At 39.7% G+C, this 17,841-nt stretch overlaps 1 protein-coding gene across 1 annotated transcript in view; it reads right to left on the minus strand.

Moving 5' to 3' along the window:
• The window catches only part of LOC105264198 (netrin-A), a 41,375-nt gene that overhangs the window by 18,200 nt on the left and 5,334 nt on the right, over positions 1-17,841 (minus strand). Inside the window, exons 2-3 of the mRNA XM_011300913.1 lie at positions 8,750-8,938; positions 2-151 (exon numbers count right to left, since the gene is read on the minus strand). Coding sequence (XP_011299215.1) covers positions 2-151; positions 8,750-8,938 — 339 coding nt within the window. The remainder of the gene's footprint in view (position 1; positions 152-8,749; positions 8,939-17,841) is intronic.

Raw genomic sequence — 17,841 nt, forward strand, 5'->3', positions numbered from 1 at the left:
CTGACACATGGCGCGATGTGAGATCTACTTTGCTGATAACCTCTGGCGCACCTATTGCAAGTCGTTCCGGTTACTCCGTCCTTGCAGGGACACTGACCTGTACTCTGGTTACACGTTTTGCCAGATGCACCAATTAGATGACAGTCACATGCTGAAAGAATTTATTGATTAATGAGTAATGGACTATTATGATGGTAGAATGTGATAGATGCGCGTGAATTGGGTGTTGTTGAGTTTAGCAGTATGAGTTTGCAAGAATGAAATGGCGTGGGTTGTGTTGGGTTTAGCCAATGATTTATGGAATCAATCAACGGGCACGTCGTTAGAGAGGTGAACAGTCGTGGAGAGGCGTGGGCCAGATAACGGGCAAATGAAGAGGACAACTGGTGGGTGAATGGCAATGATAGACAACCACAACACACCGAGGGGATTCCAATTGAGGCGATATCAATAACGAATTAGATGGGACTAATTGATCGATTGATAAATGTTCTCGGTTATAGGCATTAAATAGTCATTATACGGATTAACGATGAATTATGGGGATGGGAGAAAAAGTGATGGAATTGATGGATGATATGAGGGGGAGAAATAGTGGGTCACTGTGAAAATTCTTTCAATGATTTTCATATTATTATTTATGCTGTGGCAAAGAAGCCGTACAATAGATGCTGCGTACGAGCGTCTGGCTGGTAATATAATGGTGAGAAAGGCTGGAATTCTTATAGAGTCACTGGACAATAAGAGGAAAGGGTGGAGGAAAAATGTGCAGTGATCGATAAAAGATTGTTTTGTGGGTTGCAAAAGGGATAGATAGGCGTGTGGCATACGTATCATGCGGAGTAGTGTGGTAGTTAAAGCGTATAAGATAGCATTTTATAGCCACGGACAGATATACTAGTACGGCTTTATCGCATTTATCATCCTCGGAGCTCAAGATGAGCCAAACGAGTTAGGGTGTACACTGTGCACATTCTCTCTTTTCGTTCTCATGTCTCTTATACACGTACAGTGTGTACACAACTCCTACGCTTTATCGTACCCACAGCAGTAGTGGCAAATGGCTAAAAATCTAACCGATTCATTGTTTTCCCTTCAATCATTTTATGGAAATATTTTATCCATCAATTTCCTCAATGGCATAGCAACTGGATTTTCAGCCGACTGCCAAGTTGGAGAAGTTGGTGATAAAATATTGACTGGAGACAAACACTGGAGGAACACGTCGTACTCGTGGCAAGGGATTTATTAACATTGAGTCAACAAGACTCGCCCTTGTGCACCCAATGGATCGATGATGGCTCCACGTTTTCCTTTTTCCATCATACATTGTACACTCGTATATTGTCAAGTCTATTCCGCGGCTCTTCAACTTATTCAACTGAGCAAGCACTGGAGTAATCAACGAATAATTATCTCTCCGAGTTGTGAAAAATATAAATTTATTTATGACCGTCGACAGATGGTAAAATGTAAATCAATTCATAAATTCATAACGTCTCAATCGAGTCCGGGGTAATTTATTATATCCACATGGTGTAGTGTCACAGTTATATGATGCGTACACTTGAAATATGCGAATGCCGATGAAATGCACTCCTCTCCTTTCGTGTCGAGTTGAAGTTATATACCTGTAGAGGTATATAACTCTCAACGACGTGTGTCTCGACGTATCAATCGTCCCACGCGCGTGCCAAAGGGATTCGACTCCCTAGGTTATCCTCCATGCCACTCGTCTTTTTTATTCCCCAACTCAAGAACTCCGAGGATCGTCAACGTCATTCTTCAAATAAGAGACTCTCCAATTGTGTAATCCGGAAGTGACTGACTCCATCACTTCTGTGGCCCTTTGTTCCGATAAATTACCATATAATTGTGCGCTCGATATGAAAATTCATCGTGGTAAATTTAAATTTCATTAAAACTCTTCGCGCGGTTAAAAAAACTTTGAAAGTATTCTTTTGAGAGAATCATCCTTGAATCTTCAAACTAACCCACATTATAATGACTAAGATGGCGTCAAGTCAAGTCAAGACTGAGACGCAACTGGGGGGTGAATATTAGAGTTTGTAAAAAAGACCTTTTGAAAAAATCCCGCGGCTTATGCGTGCGTGATGGCATATCTTTTATGCCGCAGAAAAGTCCACTCAAAAGCGGTTAATTACACTCGTATCAAGCAGATGAAAAAATGATGAGAGTCAAGCAAGGAAAATGCTATTTCATCATTTCCGCTGCTTATCTCTTGCCAAGAGAAACTCCCTACATATTCCATTCCATAATATTTATTACAAATAAACATAAAAATGAAAATTGAAAGGAGCTGGCTTGGAGTTGTCTCGTAAATTTGACTTTGCGGTGTGTGTCAGTGGGTGTCTATCCATCATTATTAGTTGGATAATTTTATTCTTTTATTTACATGTGTATCTCAACGCAGACCGAAAATTGTGGGAAGAAGCTGAGGGTTTAAGCCGATTACCGAGTTCTCTGATGGCTGAGCTCAAACAGACTCCAGCCTCTCTTTACTTTTTCTCGGTTGCTGGGCTATAATTTCTTGCAATCCACCGACCAACTCAATTATTAATTAGGTTTTAGCATTAATATTGAAGAAATGTGCGGCGAAAGCTAGAATTTCGATGACTGAATAATGGGCATAATTTTAGCACGGATTTCGAATTTCGTATGGGAGTTTAAACAGGCTAAAGCGGCACGGGCCAATTTATTAATCGGATTATCAAGCTGATTTCCCTCTGGAGTGAAGTGTATCCAGGGACATAGTGCGCTTGATAAACTCCCACTACGTTTCGAACCGTTTTCACCTGGGACTCTCCAGGGAGATTCCAAACTTTTCGGGATTTATGTTTTACCTCCATTCTATCGCTGCGAGGAAAAGAGTGAAAACAAATCACGCCCAACAAATGATTACCCCTCTTCCTCTTTACCCTTCGCGCGTGGAATTGCTCATTAGTACAATTCTCACAATGAGTAAGGAATAAATAAAATAACCGCAGAAACAATTGAGTGATATTGCTGTTCACGAATGAGTGGTGTTGCCCTCGCGAATTTCCCGTGGGCCCTCGCGGTTCGCCACAGCTCCGGTTATCATTGGAAATAACTCTTCATTTCCATTTCGCTACACTCAATCCACTCAATAAAAACTGAACAAAAACGAAATTAAAGTGATGAATTCTCATGGGTATGAGAGTGTTGATTTAATTTGCTTGAGCTGAGATAGCAATAAGGATATCTCACGTATGGCCTTGAGCATCCCCCCAGAGATTTTCCTCCACCCTCATATCCCGCCCCACCTCATCGCCATCGTTGCCCTTATATCGGCACGTAAGAACTCGATGAAACCAACTCGCACGGAAACAAATTATCTCTCGGAAAAACTTGGGAGGAAGGAAAATGAAGAAATCCTCATTTTTTCCTAGATTTTATTGCAAGCCCATGGGGATATTATATTGGAACCAGACTCGAAGAGCATGCGACCAATTTTTTCTCATAAAGTCCCAAAGACTCTGATATTGAAGAAAAAGGAGACAAAGAATGCCAATATCCGCTTGAATTTTCTTATCCTATTTCGACCATGTAAACTCAATTATATGGTTTTTTCCCTCGGTTTGGAAAATTTGATTGCTCAATATATTGCAGAGTTGGAAAAATTTATTTCAATTAGGAAATAGAGAAAGTGTGAGTGAAGGGAATAGTCATGTTTTATTCTCATCACGCATATTTTCGATAAAGTCGACAGATATTCAGTTCTCGGTTCTCCTTTTTCTCGCCTCCTATGCCACCCTAATCAACGACGATTTGGCATCTCGAATTTGTATTCATCACTCGAACTCGTTCAGCGTTTACACATGACTCGCTAGAAATTGCTTCCTTTTCCCTTCAAATGTCAAAACGAGTGGGGAGAATTTTCTTTCGGGGAAAAGTGGATGAAAGGATAAAAATAAAAGACGAGGAGAAAAAATGAAAAGGACTTTTAGCGTCGGTTGTCGAAGTTTGCCCACCTGTAGCACATGCATCCTGAGCTACCGTGGTCAATACAGGAATACAGGAATAAAAGGTGGCGAGGAGTCCTCTCAGCTCGTAGGTATATACGTTTAAAGAAGAGGAAGCACAAGGAGGAGGAGGAGAAGAGCAAAAAAAAAATAAAAAGAAAATAAAAATCCAAGCGCTGAGAGTGTCGGTTGCGGTTAACCGTAGGCGTTCGACAAGGTCCCAGGTATATGGCATACATTATCAACTTATATATAACGTCCATTGTATACACGCAAAGGTATATATCGAAATCCCAACAGCAGTTCCCCAGTCATTCTCTCGTATTTTTACAAGAAGTGAGTTTAAGGCGTCTCTCCGCCGTCTTTACAACCCCCGGGAATTTGGTTTCATCTAATTGGCACTTTGGTAAGTGTGCAATTTTTCATTTTACGATTCAGCCCTTGGATTTGCCAAAGAAAATTGGTTCAATCGCTCTATATTAAATAGAACCATAAATTTTTATGGACATTTTTCGATCCTTTATGAAATCAAAAGGATTGCAGTTGAAAATATTGAAGTTTTTTTTCAAGGGACCAGAGTGAAAATGAAAATAGGATTTATCGGTGGGTAAATGGCCGGTCAAGTGATATATTTCGCTATTTTGCTAAGCTCAAATTATCTCGACAAGGGTGTACTTGATTGCCGGGATACAGGTATCAGATAAAGAGAGGGATTCTTTTCGAATGAAAGGGCATAAAAAAGTATTGAAAAAATACGTAAACAAAACAGTATACTCTCGACACAGGAAATGACTCTCCACTGGGGTCGAGTCCCTCAGTGCGAATAAATAACGTGACGAAAAATGTGCCCGGGGGAAAACAAAATAACAGACTCTCTGGCTGGGCCTCGGAAACAACCTCCACCATCTCCACCGTCCTCACCACCGCTATTCGTCGAGCATCAACCCAATACCGACATTTTTTTTTCTTTCTCCTCTTTCTGTAGAAAATCGAGACTGGAATCTTTTCAATATCTTGGAGCACTGAAGTTACGCCGAGGGATACAGGAAACAGAAAGAAACGAATAAAAGAATAAGATGAAAAAAGGCCAAAAAGTCAAGACCAATTACCACCAAGTATCGCACCGTGGGATGTACCTTATTCTTTTATTTTTATTCCACAAATTTTTTTCCCTTTTCTTTCTGCGTTAGTTTTTTTCTTTTTTTTTTCTCCTGAATTCTCGCCTCGTCCTCCTACGTGATTTCCCCCTAGCTCCGGCGTTTCGCAGTCTCTTGATGCTTTGAGACGTGTGCCTGCTATTCTACAAAGACTCCTTGCCCTCCCTCACCACCGTGTGGGATTTTCCTATTGGGAATCGAATTTGCGAGATACATCTAACTTCGTGTCTACCTTTTTCCCGAAAAGTTACCAACGCCAGCGTTCCTGGTACGTGGCGTGAATTCGATCGTCACGATTCACCATTCAGATGGATTGCTTGTGGTGGAATTTTTCCCTCAAATCTTCTGGGAGGCATATCGAAAAATAACTCATTTTATCATTTCAATTTCAAGCCGATATATAAAAAAAATTCTACGCGGGAGGAATGTGTGACACTCAGCAAGGATTCTTGTCCATCACTTTTCCTTCTTTCTACTATCGCCGAGGAAATTTATCATGCATCCAAAAGGAGTCTTTTATGCGGCCATCTCTTGCATGGATATACAGAAGAGCAAAAAAAAAATCACCTCTAGCGAATATATTCGGCAATTCAAAAGCACATGGAGCGGGGTTGAGAGGGAAAAAGTGGCTTGTCATCGATCATATTTAATTGAAACCCGACACCAAAACGCGGCGATACACGCCTATAAATCTCAGTAATCTAACTGAATGTATTTTCTCCGTTAGACAAATGAAAAAAAAAAAAGGAAGAAAATTATAATAAGTATCACTATTTTTTAACATTGGTGTCAATTACTCTTTGGCCCTAATTTGCAAGCGTCAATGCTGAAATGACTACCTTTTCGTGTTGAATGGAGGGAATAAAAAAATAAATATATGCATGCACCTTTGATTTGATATAGCTTGGGGCGATTAATTTCTTTCAACATTCAAGAGGCATGAGAAAGCTCACTTTGATAAATAGCTTGAGTCGAAGATTGGAGGCAGCCTTCTCGGCATTCAAAAATATTCAGAGAAAATAAATAAATAGATGGTGAGGGGTGGCAAGGGGAGGAATGAAAGAAATCAACACAGTCCAAGCTCTGAAATAAGATGAAACGTGCAGAGCAGCGGGAGATCGATAGCTATCTCTTGGGTTTACATGCGTTTGAAGCGCCTCGAGTGGTTGCCCCAAGTGGTCACACATACATTCATCACGTTACATGATACGTCGCATATACCTGACATTAATGACGTGCGTCTCGAGAGGTAATGAGACAGTCTGTTGCTTCAAAAACATGGGGAAAAAAAAGCATTTATATTGTTAAGCCACCCATCAAATCCGCTCTCGATTTTTCATAAATGAAAAAAATCCAGAAGTAATATGAAAAAGGAGAAAATTATCACGGTATTATCTGATGAATTCTTCAACATTATATAAACCACTTATATCTTCACTTAAACTCCTGAGAAAATGTATTTTAATTTAAAGGAAAAGAGAGAAAAAAATGATAATTTCGATTAGTCGTACTCGATAAACGAGTAATGGAGGCAGGTAAGCGTGTAATGAGAGTAGCAAATGGTTGTATCTCAAATGAGATCGATCAACCGGTGTGGCACTCATACGCACAGGGTTATAGATACATGAAGGGGCCGTACACGTTAACGGGCCGAGGCGAAATATAGATCTCGATTTCATTAATGCTCATCAATTCTCTCCTCATGGTATTTAGAGCCAAGATATCGTCTCTCATTTTCTTTTCACTCGTCTGCTTTTATTCCTTCTTTTTCTTTTCCACATTTCCATCAATTAATTTTCTTCCTCTTGGCAGAATATTAATTAACCCGCTGATTGAGTTGCGCTCAAACATTTAATACCAGTGAAAATTATTTATTTTGATGGTTGATGAGGAGGTTGAAAGAGGTTGAGATCGGGGTCGGGTCACTGGCACATGGAGACGCATTCGAGACTCTGGTGCTTTACAATCCAATAGACGATTCAGCACACTCAAACTCAACACACCACCCACCTCTCAACTCAACCCCTTCACATTCACTCTCATTCTCCTGACACGATTTCATTGATCCACCCTCTTCGTTACTCAATACTCACTTTACTTTTTCTTCACCACTTGCATTACATTTTTTTTTCCCTCATTTTCATCCTTATAGAGAGCATTTTAACGATCCATTCAACATTATGTGTACACATCATTTCAGCGTTATCCGTAAGATCACATTTTTGTTAGGGGATTGATGGCACGGGAAATGGAGGCCCCAGCGATCGTCTTCGTGATATCAGCCAAACTCTACGGGTGCCCATGACAAATTACAAAAGAAAAAATCTTTCCAAATTGTTTTAATTTCAAGACACCACAAGGCAGGCTCTCTCTCAAAGACAATCCCATCGTTACGAGTAAACTAGTGAAAACATATCGGACGCTAGTGCTTTATAAGCCTCTTACTCAATTCTAATTGGCTGATTGAAGGGTTTTGTCTTTTATGTATATAGTATGCTAGCCGGGTGCAGGGCTAATTGGTGTAATCTGATTAAAACATAAAAGCAAACTCAGAGTAATGAAGCCAAACCCATACAGGATAGCTCCATTTTTCATATTATAATGATGAAGGGCAATTATCGAATTATTTGAAAAATGCATAACAAGTTATGGTTTGCCGGGAGCTTGAGCTCTTCAACTAAGTGGCGGCTGATGAATATGCTAACGCGTGCTAAAGCCAGTGACAAAGCTTTGTCCACTGGTTTTGTCGGTTTGCACCTCAATGCCAGGACTAAGCCGACTTGTAACACTTGGACAATCTTGCTTTTATTTGTGTTTTCCGCCAATCTCAAACTCTTGATGAGAATGTGTCTAAATGTGTAATGATTTCGTTTGTAGTTTGTCTAACCCTTGGCCTTTGGGCAAAACTGGGGATAAACTGGTCAAAGTAAAGGGAAAAAGGATGTGACCGAGAGAGTTGAAGAGATATATAGAGTGAGCCCTGGATTTCATGGATGAAACAGTATCGTTGGTGGGGCTTACGGTCACGCGTACAGGACAAACACTAGATGAGAGGAGGGAAAAACTTTCTAATATTGCCGTAGATACCCTAAGGACCCTGTGTATTTTGTCCAGTGGTAACTGTGTTTTGATGTGTATATATGCGTGAAATGATGCGCACTGAGCTTTATGAAACGAGGAGGGTACATCAGAGACTGATGCCAATGTACAAACAATTTTTTTTCTTTGGATCTTTGAAACTGGGTTGGCAGAAGAGATTTAGCTTTTCTCTCTCCGAGGCAGAGAGCTTATTTTCGTGAATTGGAATAATTGTTATTAGAGTAATACGGCTGTGAGAGAATTAAATGATGAATGGAATATTAATAATGGAGAAAAGCAGGGAGATGGAGAATTAACGTCTGTGAGCGGTTGCATTGTTGCGGCGAGAGGATACAATTGCTAAAGGCTGTGGAGGCAGTGGTTCCTGGTGGGGTGGTAGACGATGGATGGATGGATGGATTTGAAGGTGATTCCGAACATTGTAGGGGTTCTACATGACAGTCTGGATTTAACAGGGTTTGAAGTAGTAGTAGAGGAGGAATTACTCACGTTTACAAGCCTTGCGGTGGGTGATCGGTTTAGTTGGATCTCTGTAGTAGCCCTCTCGGCAATAATGGCAGTGTCTTCCAGCGGTAAAGTGTCGACACTGTAGGCACACGCCTCCGCTCACTCGTCCAGACAATTTGTACAGTTCAACATTGAAACGGCATTTCCGAGCGTGAAGATTACAATTGCAAACTGAAAACAAACATTTTTCCATTTTAATAACTTTCAACTATTTATTTTCCAACTTAATCTCCATCTCCGTAATTTTTACTTCATGTCTTGTCATATTTCATTAAAATTAATTGGCCCTTTCGTTGTATATTTAATAATTTTTTGCCATCGTCGTGGAATAAAAAATGAAGGGATGGAAGAGGAGATATCTCAATGAAGATCGAGCTATTAAGTGCGCGAGCGATAAACCATTATTTGTATAAACTTTTCGGCAAAATGGCCAATCTCCAGATCTCCTGTTATTAGTCAATACACCGCGGTATTGCCCCTGGGAGTTATTTTTCGATCCTCTCGATGAGATTACTGTTTTTATAAGAACCATTCATCTCGGCGATGACGGATCGACAGTGGCAGTCAATTTTTCATCTCATCTTTCTTCGCACTTTTTTAAATCTTCTCTCGCTGCTGCTTTTATTCATGATGCGGTTATAATCGACAGGTGCTGGCTCACCCATTATCGATTTACATTATAGGAAAAGACACTCTTTAGAAATACACCTCTTCATATACACCTCTTTTAAAATATCTCTCTTCAATAAATTTTCTATGATTCAGAATGAAATAAAAGATAAACCTGTTTCACTCTTTGAGAAAATGTTATGTTATCTCTCCACCAATTTCGCCCTAACGAGCTGACACAATGTCCCATCCTCGCCAAAGACTCGAGCCAATGCCGACTCGATTATTCGCCGATAACTTCCAACATTAAGACAGGTAAAGAAATTCCGATGGATAACTTCCCGTTTCCACAAATGACGCACGAAATTGCTGGAAGAACAGCAAACAGAAAAATCTTCATCCAATTTTCTGCAAATTTACATATTGTTTTGCGATCGGTAAACAAGTGGGTGGACTTGAGACATAAACACGTGCCATTCCTTCGGTTATGCACAGATAAACGCGCAGAATTTTATTTTCTCCATTCTCTTTATTACTTGTTTATTTTCTCTTTTCTCTTTGGAATTCGGGTTTATCGCAACGCCACTGATAAAATTCTCATTCACCGCGACACTTTTATATATACAAAAGCTATTTGAATGTCATGCTTGGGGTATCAACATGTGCATGGCGACCACATTCACCAATCCACGGAATTACTTTTCCGGATATTTCACGATCTTTTCAAACTGATCATCTTCCTTTATGATTATGGGCTTTCGCCAATAGAAAAAATATAAAAGTGTAAAAAAATAAAATATTTCACTTCCAGATCTGATTTTATTATATAAGACGCCAATTGTTGAGAGAGTTTTGGCATTAATTTTTCCACCTGACCCCAACCTCGGTCGTATGTAGATATATAGAGACAGATTATTAATGCATGACTGGAGAGGCTTGTAGGGGCTTATTTTCATGTACTATCTGCATTTGTACTGGAACGGAAGTTAGCAAGACGTAGGTGGATGATTTGATGCCGGTAACGCGAGTTGGATGAAAAAAATGTGGTGTGCACCTTCGGGTTATGCGTATGAAGAACACCTGTGCTGTATAAGAGTATAAGTGAGTTGCATGATATTTCTCAGCACCAGGTGGTAAAGGTGAAGCGATTTCCCTCGGTCTTATGATCACCACTTATCCCTCATTTGCCATTCGACATACTCACGCATACATATACCACGTTTCACTGACTTTTTTTATTCAATTAAATAAACTGATTTTTAGCCAGTTGATAATTGGCTATTGGAATTTCGGCTGATAATTATGGTGTTGGAGTTGAAGATGTAGAGGCATACTCTCATGCGTTCATGTAATGCATAGGGCTTCTTATGCATTACATGTCGAGCTGAGTGTTTCAAGGCACTAGGTGGTGGGTGGTAGGTGGTATCCTAAATGGATTACACGGAACATCTCCTGATGAAAAGGTGAGAGACCAAGAATAGGTGAGAGTAGTACCATAGACAAAGGCAAAGGGCCAAGTTGCCTTGATTTAGGGACTTGTCTCATAACAGAGGGAATTGTTAATTAATCGAGTTATCAACTCTATCAACGCGAATAGTGATCGCTAATATATATTCATCGAATTCGTCAATTCGTAATTTTTTCAATTTTACAAGGTATTGGCGGAATAAGTAAAAGTGAAAAAAAAAGGAGGAAAAGGTAATTAATATGTATGTAACTCTGAATTAGACGCATCAGAGATTTACATGGTGAAAGCAACAAAGCAATGGTGTCACCGCGAGACACGTGTAAAATTCGAAAGCATGAAATCGCGTTAGGAGCTTATGGGATTTATGGGAATTAAAATCGCTCGGCTAGCACTGCGTTGTGTTCACACATGCACACTCATTCCAACTACCTTGGTTTCAAAGGGGTTTTTTTCTTTTTTCTGTGCACCACGAGGGGGTGGGACGGTTAGTCAGTCGTCAACGGCGTCGAGGCGCGAGAATGTTCCGACGCCAACGAAAATCTGAATTAAACCGCATTCTCATTATGCTCTCTACAACACGCGCCTGGAGATGTAAATTTCATTGGTAAAACTATTTTATTGAGTTTAATATTTGATCAGGTGGAGGGCCACAATGTAATATTCTCCCGTTGCGTACACTCAACGTCTACATATATGCAATTAACGGGGGAAAAAAAAAAACGAAGAGAGAAATGAAATTCTCCCCCCCTGAAAATGGCCCATCCGGTGATTGATTGCAATGCCTCTACCGCTCTGCGTTGTATGAAAACACTGTTCGCTAAAATTCAAATTAACGTGAAAATGGTTTTGTCGGTTATTGTTGGTATTGTATGGTCAGATATTTTCCTCCTCTTTTTTCACTGATGAGTTCATCGTACCGGTAAATTTAATTTTTCCTCTCCCTCTATTTTAAAATTCTGTTGAATCAAGCCCCCAAATGAATGTTAAACTTTAAACAATTGAAATTAGCTGATATTCATTGCTGATTGGGACATCTGATTGTGGTGGCGAATGATTAAAGAAAGCTCACACATGGAGTATCGATCATATGGCTCTCGTTAGTCAACCATAACAATACTATCACAATTTTCGACGCATCGCGATATAAACGCTTCGTTAGTCACTGCCGTGTCACATAGCAGTTGTGCCAAGTGGGCGTTCGCAGATCAAAATAACCGCGGTGATATCCCTCTTTTACATTTTTATTTCATTCCTTTTTTTTTCGAAAAAAAATTGGAAAAATTCCACTGTCCACTAAATTCAAAATTCAAAATTCCATATTCGCCTAACCTTTATTAATGCAATTTCACTTAATTCATGCTAGAGCATCCTATTGTGTGGTTGAAGATGAATTAGTATGTTATAAGCTAGGTCGGATGAAAGAAGTTTGCCTTAATCCCAATCTCGAATAACATAAGACAAATTGACTTTTATCCTCAAAGATAAAAAAAAAAAAAGAGTTATAGAGAGAATATATTTCGAGAGATTTTTCAATGTCCGGTTCCATTAATAGGTGTTGCTGTATAGGTGATATCTTATTTGTTTCAATTAGAGGTGGGATTCTGGTTGCATGTTGAACATAATTGGGAAAAATCTCGACGGCTATCTAGTAGTAGATTCGTTATTCCCAGGCCCATAAAGCCCCTCATTGGAACAGGTATAGACATTCACAAAGTCACTCTGACATTTTTTTTCTCTACCTTTCCATTCATTAATAAAAATGTGAATGCTGTCTTTGGTGTTCATTTGAAAACCGGAATGTCGATCGTGTTATTTCAACCGTAAATTCAAATTTTGTCAAATTGTAAAGTTTTTCTGGTAGCTAATGTGTTTGGATAAAGTAAAAACGTTATAACGGGGTTTTAACTTCCACCCCTTCTTCATGCACATGATTTATTCGACGTTTACTCGCAGATTTTAAACTCTCATTAACAAGGCGCGGTGGGCTGGACAAACATGCTATAGCTCCAACATTTCACCTCCATCATTCTCATTAACCCTTTTTTTTTTTTCGTAATCCTCGGACTTGCATTCCTCCTCCAATATGAAGGAGCAGGGACACAATCTCTCATATGAGACGGCTGATTTGAATGAGCAATTTGCTTGATGAAATGGAAAGGGCTCGACTTATTCAAACAAGATTGCGAGGGGGATCCCTCGTAACCTATAAAATTCAAAATATTGAGGGTGAATGTGGTGCTGCATATATTACCATAAGCATCCCTTCCAAGTATCTGGAAATAGGACATGTGAATGAGAGGATTAGCCCCATGGCTAATTGTCAGTTCTTATGATCGATGCGTTATATTATTTGGCCAACTGCACGTTTAAGCCCTCTTTATTCACCCTTCGACAAATTCTCCTACATATAATGCACAGGCAATGGCCATTGTCTTGGAGTATAGGCATCAGATATGCCGCCCGCACATGAGGTTAACTCTCGCCAAACTTATATCTTTCATTATGTACTCAACAATGAAACCAATTGTCCACCGTGAGAAACATGACAAACGTGGGAGGCGATAATTACCAGTGCAACGCTAAATAATCTCGGTAAATTCTCGTTCTCTTCAATTTGTTTTTCTTTTTCCTTGAAAATTCAGCATATAATGAATTTACGACAAATGATATATCATCACAAGATTGTCATTTGCATTTGGCGGAATTGATATTAGAGGGTAGAGTCATGTACATCGAGCAGTTAAGTTGTTCGGAATATTCTTAAATTCAGAGCTGTCGGAAAAGTTGTCGGAAAGATGTGTCTAGCAAGAAAGCAGCAATTGGCCTGAGGGGTGGAAACCAGACGTGCAGTAAGTCGTGGTGAAATTAGTGGGGCCGAGTGATGGGATGAAAAAGGGCCCAGAGCGCTAGGTTGTGGATTTATCCACCCGCGAGAGAAACTGTCCGCCGTAAGTGCGAATTTGTCCCGAGGGTCTACTTGGGCTCGTCTCGAGGAAAACCTCTGGAAATTTTCGTATCTTTTAACGTAGCCTCAAGCTACACCACAATTCTATACCTTAAAAAATTCACAGATTGACGGACATAGAGAAGCACCACATATTTTCAGGGGCTCCGAGAAAGCTGATGTTTTAGTTGATAAATTGATTTTACGTGTAAATATTTGGCAAAAATATCAATAATTTGATTAATATCCATTAATTGGGGCAGAAACATTTATTTTCCTTCGACTCTACCAATCCAATTAGCAACCATTTTAATTACAATTGACCAGATATTCCATTAAATATTTCATATTATTTTCACATGTGTGGCTGACTATATGTCATTAATATTGATGAAAAAATTTATCGATACCAGTTGAAAGTAGCGAGGAAAAGAAAATCGAATAAAGGGAAAGTAATGAAAAGGATGGATGACTTTTGGGCGCCATTTAAAATATGAGGCCTGACGTAAATCGATCCTTCTATTTAGCATTCTCGGGGAGTTAGCCCCCCTCTGTGAGTGGTAGACGTGGCATTTTGCTAAGACAAGCATCCGCTTATTTATACCCTCAGAGGTGAAGCCAAAATTAAGGGAGAAGGGCTGCTGAGGAGGTGGAAATTAAAAAAATAGCAGTGGAATGTGAAAGCCGAACCCACTGTTGATATTCAATCCGGCGGAAGGAATTCAGATTTTTAGATAGTTCATCAGTTTCCTGCCCAAGGATATATCCCAACAACTTATAAAACTATTCCGAAGTGGGAAATGGTCTCGTTAACACGAACCTCTTCAAATGAATTAATAGTGTGTACCTCGTGTTTCAAACCACGGGGAGAGAAGGGGATGGAAAATAACACGCGCACATTCCCCGACGGAAGATCTGTTTGCGAGACCATTAGGGATCAGTTTGGATCGTAAATTCATTGATATATTTACTGTGTAAACAGACAGGCACAAACCACGAGCATCTTCAGCCTTTTCCGCACTCTAACTTGAAAAAATTCATTTTGCTGAAACATAGGTATCAGCTGATGTTGGCTATTCTTTGTTCCATTTGCCACAAAGAGATTCCATCGAGGAACGATTATTTCCATTTTTTTTTTCCAGTGGAGTTTACATCGCATCCGAATATATCGATGAAAGAACAGTTGGAGTGTAGAGAATGCGCGTCGCACGGCACACAGAGAAAATCCCTGTGACGATGAATGAACGCGCTACGGTCTCTTACGTATTTCTTCTCTTTTTCACTTGTACAAAGAGAAATCTGATCGGAAAGCCGGATCTTTTCCCTGTATACAGAAGCCAACTTATTTTTTCGTAAGGCTTGCCATCTTGTACAAGCCCAATGTTCGAGTATTTACATTGCGTCACCTGAAACCCTCTTCCATATCCAAGGTATACATAAGGCCCTCAATACTAGTGGACCACACCTTGTTTCTGTACTGCAACGACGTTCCGTCATCTTCACTATTTTTTTTGACACCATCATACCTCCACCCAACCTAAACTCCTTCTTTGGAGACTCCTTTTTTTTTTAGGGTGTGTCATTTTTGATGTCACGCATGCAATGACAGAGGAAGACTCACCCACTCTAGATTGAGTGAGTATCGAGTGATTGATCTTTTTATTCCATCATTTTTTTACTGGATATAGCTGAATGAAAAAATTTAATTTCCATCCATTAGTGAAAATGCACTCAGTGGGGAAAGTACTTTTTAACGAAAGAGAGAGAACGAGAGAGAGGAGAGAGAAAGGAAAAGCGAAATATAAAATAAGCCAAGCACAAAGAACGTGAAAATTTAAAGCAGTATAAGAATGAAGAGCGCGAATCACTGGCAGCGTTAATCTATTTTCGCCCTAGGGCTGAGCCTGCCCCTGACGCCGGCTACGATTTCAGGCTTTTGCTGTTCTCTATACGTGCGTCTATATAAATTTATGCTCCACCCTTTTCTCTTTAGTAGTTACGCTCAAGCTAAAGTGAGACCAAAAGCGAGTAATAGGGATGTTATGGTTCTTGGGCCTACGGGCTAACTCAGGAAAAATTGTTGAAAAATTCAACAGTTCTTTTGACATGACCAGATAAATATGACTCATTGATTTATTCTAATGATGACAGATTCAATGTTGCTATCTGAGAATACATTGAAAAATGTGACAAATTAGGAGAGAAAGAAATTTTTTTTTCCATGTCAAGCCGATTCACTGACATTTGAAATAACACTGAGAAGCAAAAACACGTGGAAGAAATGATGTCAACAAGCTCATTTTTAATTTCACCGAATTTCTGTTTCTTTTTTCTGGGGATCGTAAGAAAATAAGCGCTATATTTGTCTAGGATGATACATTGATGGGCCAGACTGGAAAAACACTCATTACATCTATGACAACACATTGGTATTTTTTCAAGAGCATCAAGTATGAAAAATAGCGTGGGATAGTGCCGTTGAAATTGTGTGATTGATATGCAGATATCGATTGCGACAAAAGAGAGTTGCTTCTACTGAGTAAATGTCATCTCAGAGCAAATGGACCACCAGGGTATCCAACATTGAAGAACATTTGTCATCAGGATTGTATGTATTAGCATTGATAGCAACATCCGAGGAAGAATATCGAATCTGTTGAATGAATTCATGGATCCCCTCTAATTTAAAAATCTCATGATGCGAATGTCAATGTTTGTTTAAAAAAAGATCCAAAGAGGATAATAAAAATGTGGGATGAACAATTGAAATGTGCATTATACAATGGCGAGTGGAGTATAATTCCGGGAATATAAAAAAGGCATGAAAAAATGGTATAATGGTGTACTCCATGGAAATTATTGTTGCAACGCGTGATGCGAGGGTACTTGCGAGGAGAGAAAATGAAATGTGAGAGTCGAAGGGAGATGGAAAGGGAGAAAAAAAAAGTAAAAAAAAAATGGTAGAATCGGCGACGGTGTGGTCTTGGAGATAGCGTTGTGACGGGCCGATAACCATTGCCACGGGTGGTCTCTCCCCTTTACGCACTTTACGTGCCAACGCCTACACCTTCTTTCTCACACATGTGTTAAGGTAGCTATGACAATGCGCCTGCCCGCAAGCCCAATTATTCATTACCCCATTAATTTCACTGGAAATATCAATGTTTCGGCAGTGATAATTAATAAAACATTCTCATGAAAAATCATTTGGCAATTGGCAATTGGCAAAAGGGAGAACGAGAGAGAGCACTTTGATTTGGAATAAAAAGTAGCAATATTTGGCTTGGCGTATGGTTTTGTCGAAGCATTGTAAGAATCAAGAGATAGTCGTTGCACCTGTCCTCGTTGCTGAATGCAACCTACGGGGTTTCACAAGCCGTGATTCCCAATAATTTCCATTGGAGGAAGCTTGTAAAGTCCATGCAAATACTCCAACCTATAAGAGTCCATAGACCTCGAAGAGGTCATGTACAATAGTGTTCACTGATATCGACGTATCGAACGACTCGATGTATCGTCTTGTCAGCAACCATTACATGTTACACACTTTACATACTTTCAACAAATCACCATAAATTCGTGCCACCATAGATTCAAAGTGTGTTAAGTTTCTCAACATCACGTACCGGCGTACGGTGTTGGACAGGAAAAATAAATCTTTTGCTTCTCAAATGAAAAGTCCATGCGGGTCCTTTATCGAGAGTTATGATGTTTATTTTGCCCCCTCGCGTGTAGGTACGCTTCAATGACTTTTTCATTCTAGAGTTTTCAGATCTGTTGATATATGTGCAGCTGGACGTGCATTGATGCTCTCTATTTCTTGTAGTATTCACCGAATCATCTACTTTTTTTTTGTTCCCAAAGTTGATCAGACCTTGATTCTGTTTAATTTTCATGTTGCTTTATTTGTTTTGTCATTTTTCCGACTGTTTTATTTTTTTTTCCCTCCCTTTACGTTCTGCTTCACCACCTGAAAGAGTCCCTGAAACTTTCAAGTAGGAAAGTTTGGCAGCGGCATTAAAGGGATATTCGTGTTACTGGGAAAATGTTCCA

The sequence above is a fragment of the Fopius arisanus genome, unplaced genomic scaffold (assembly GCF_000806365.1).
Source record: "Fopius arisanus strain USDA-PBARC FA_bdor unplaced genomic scaffold, ASM80636v1 scaffold00019, whole genome shotgun sequence".
NCBI lineage: Eukaryota > Metazoa > Arthropoda > Insecta > Hymenoptera > Braconidae > Fopius > Fopius arisanus.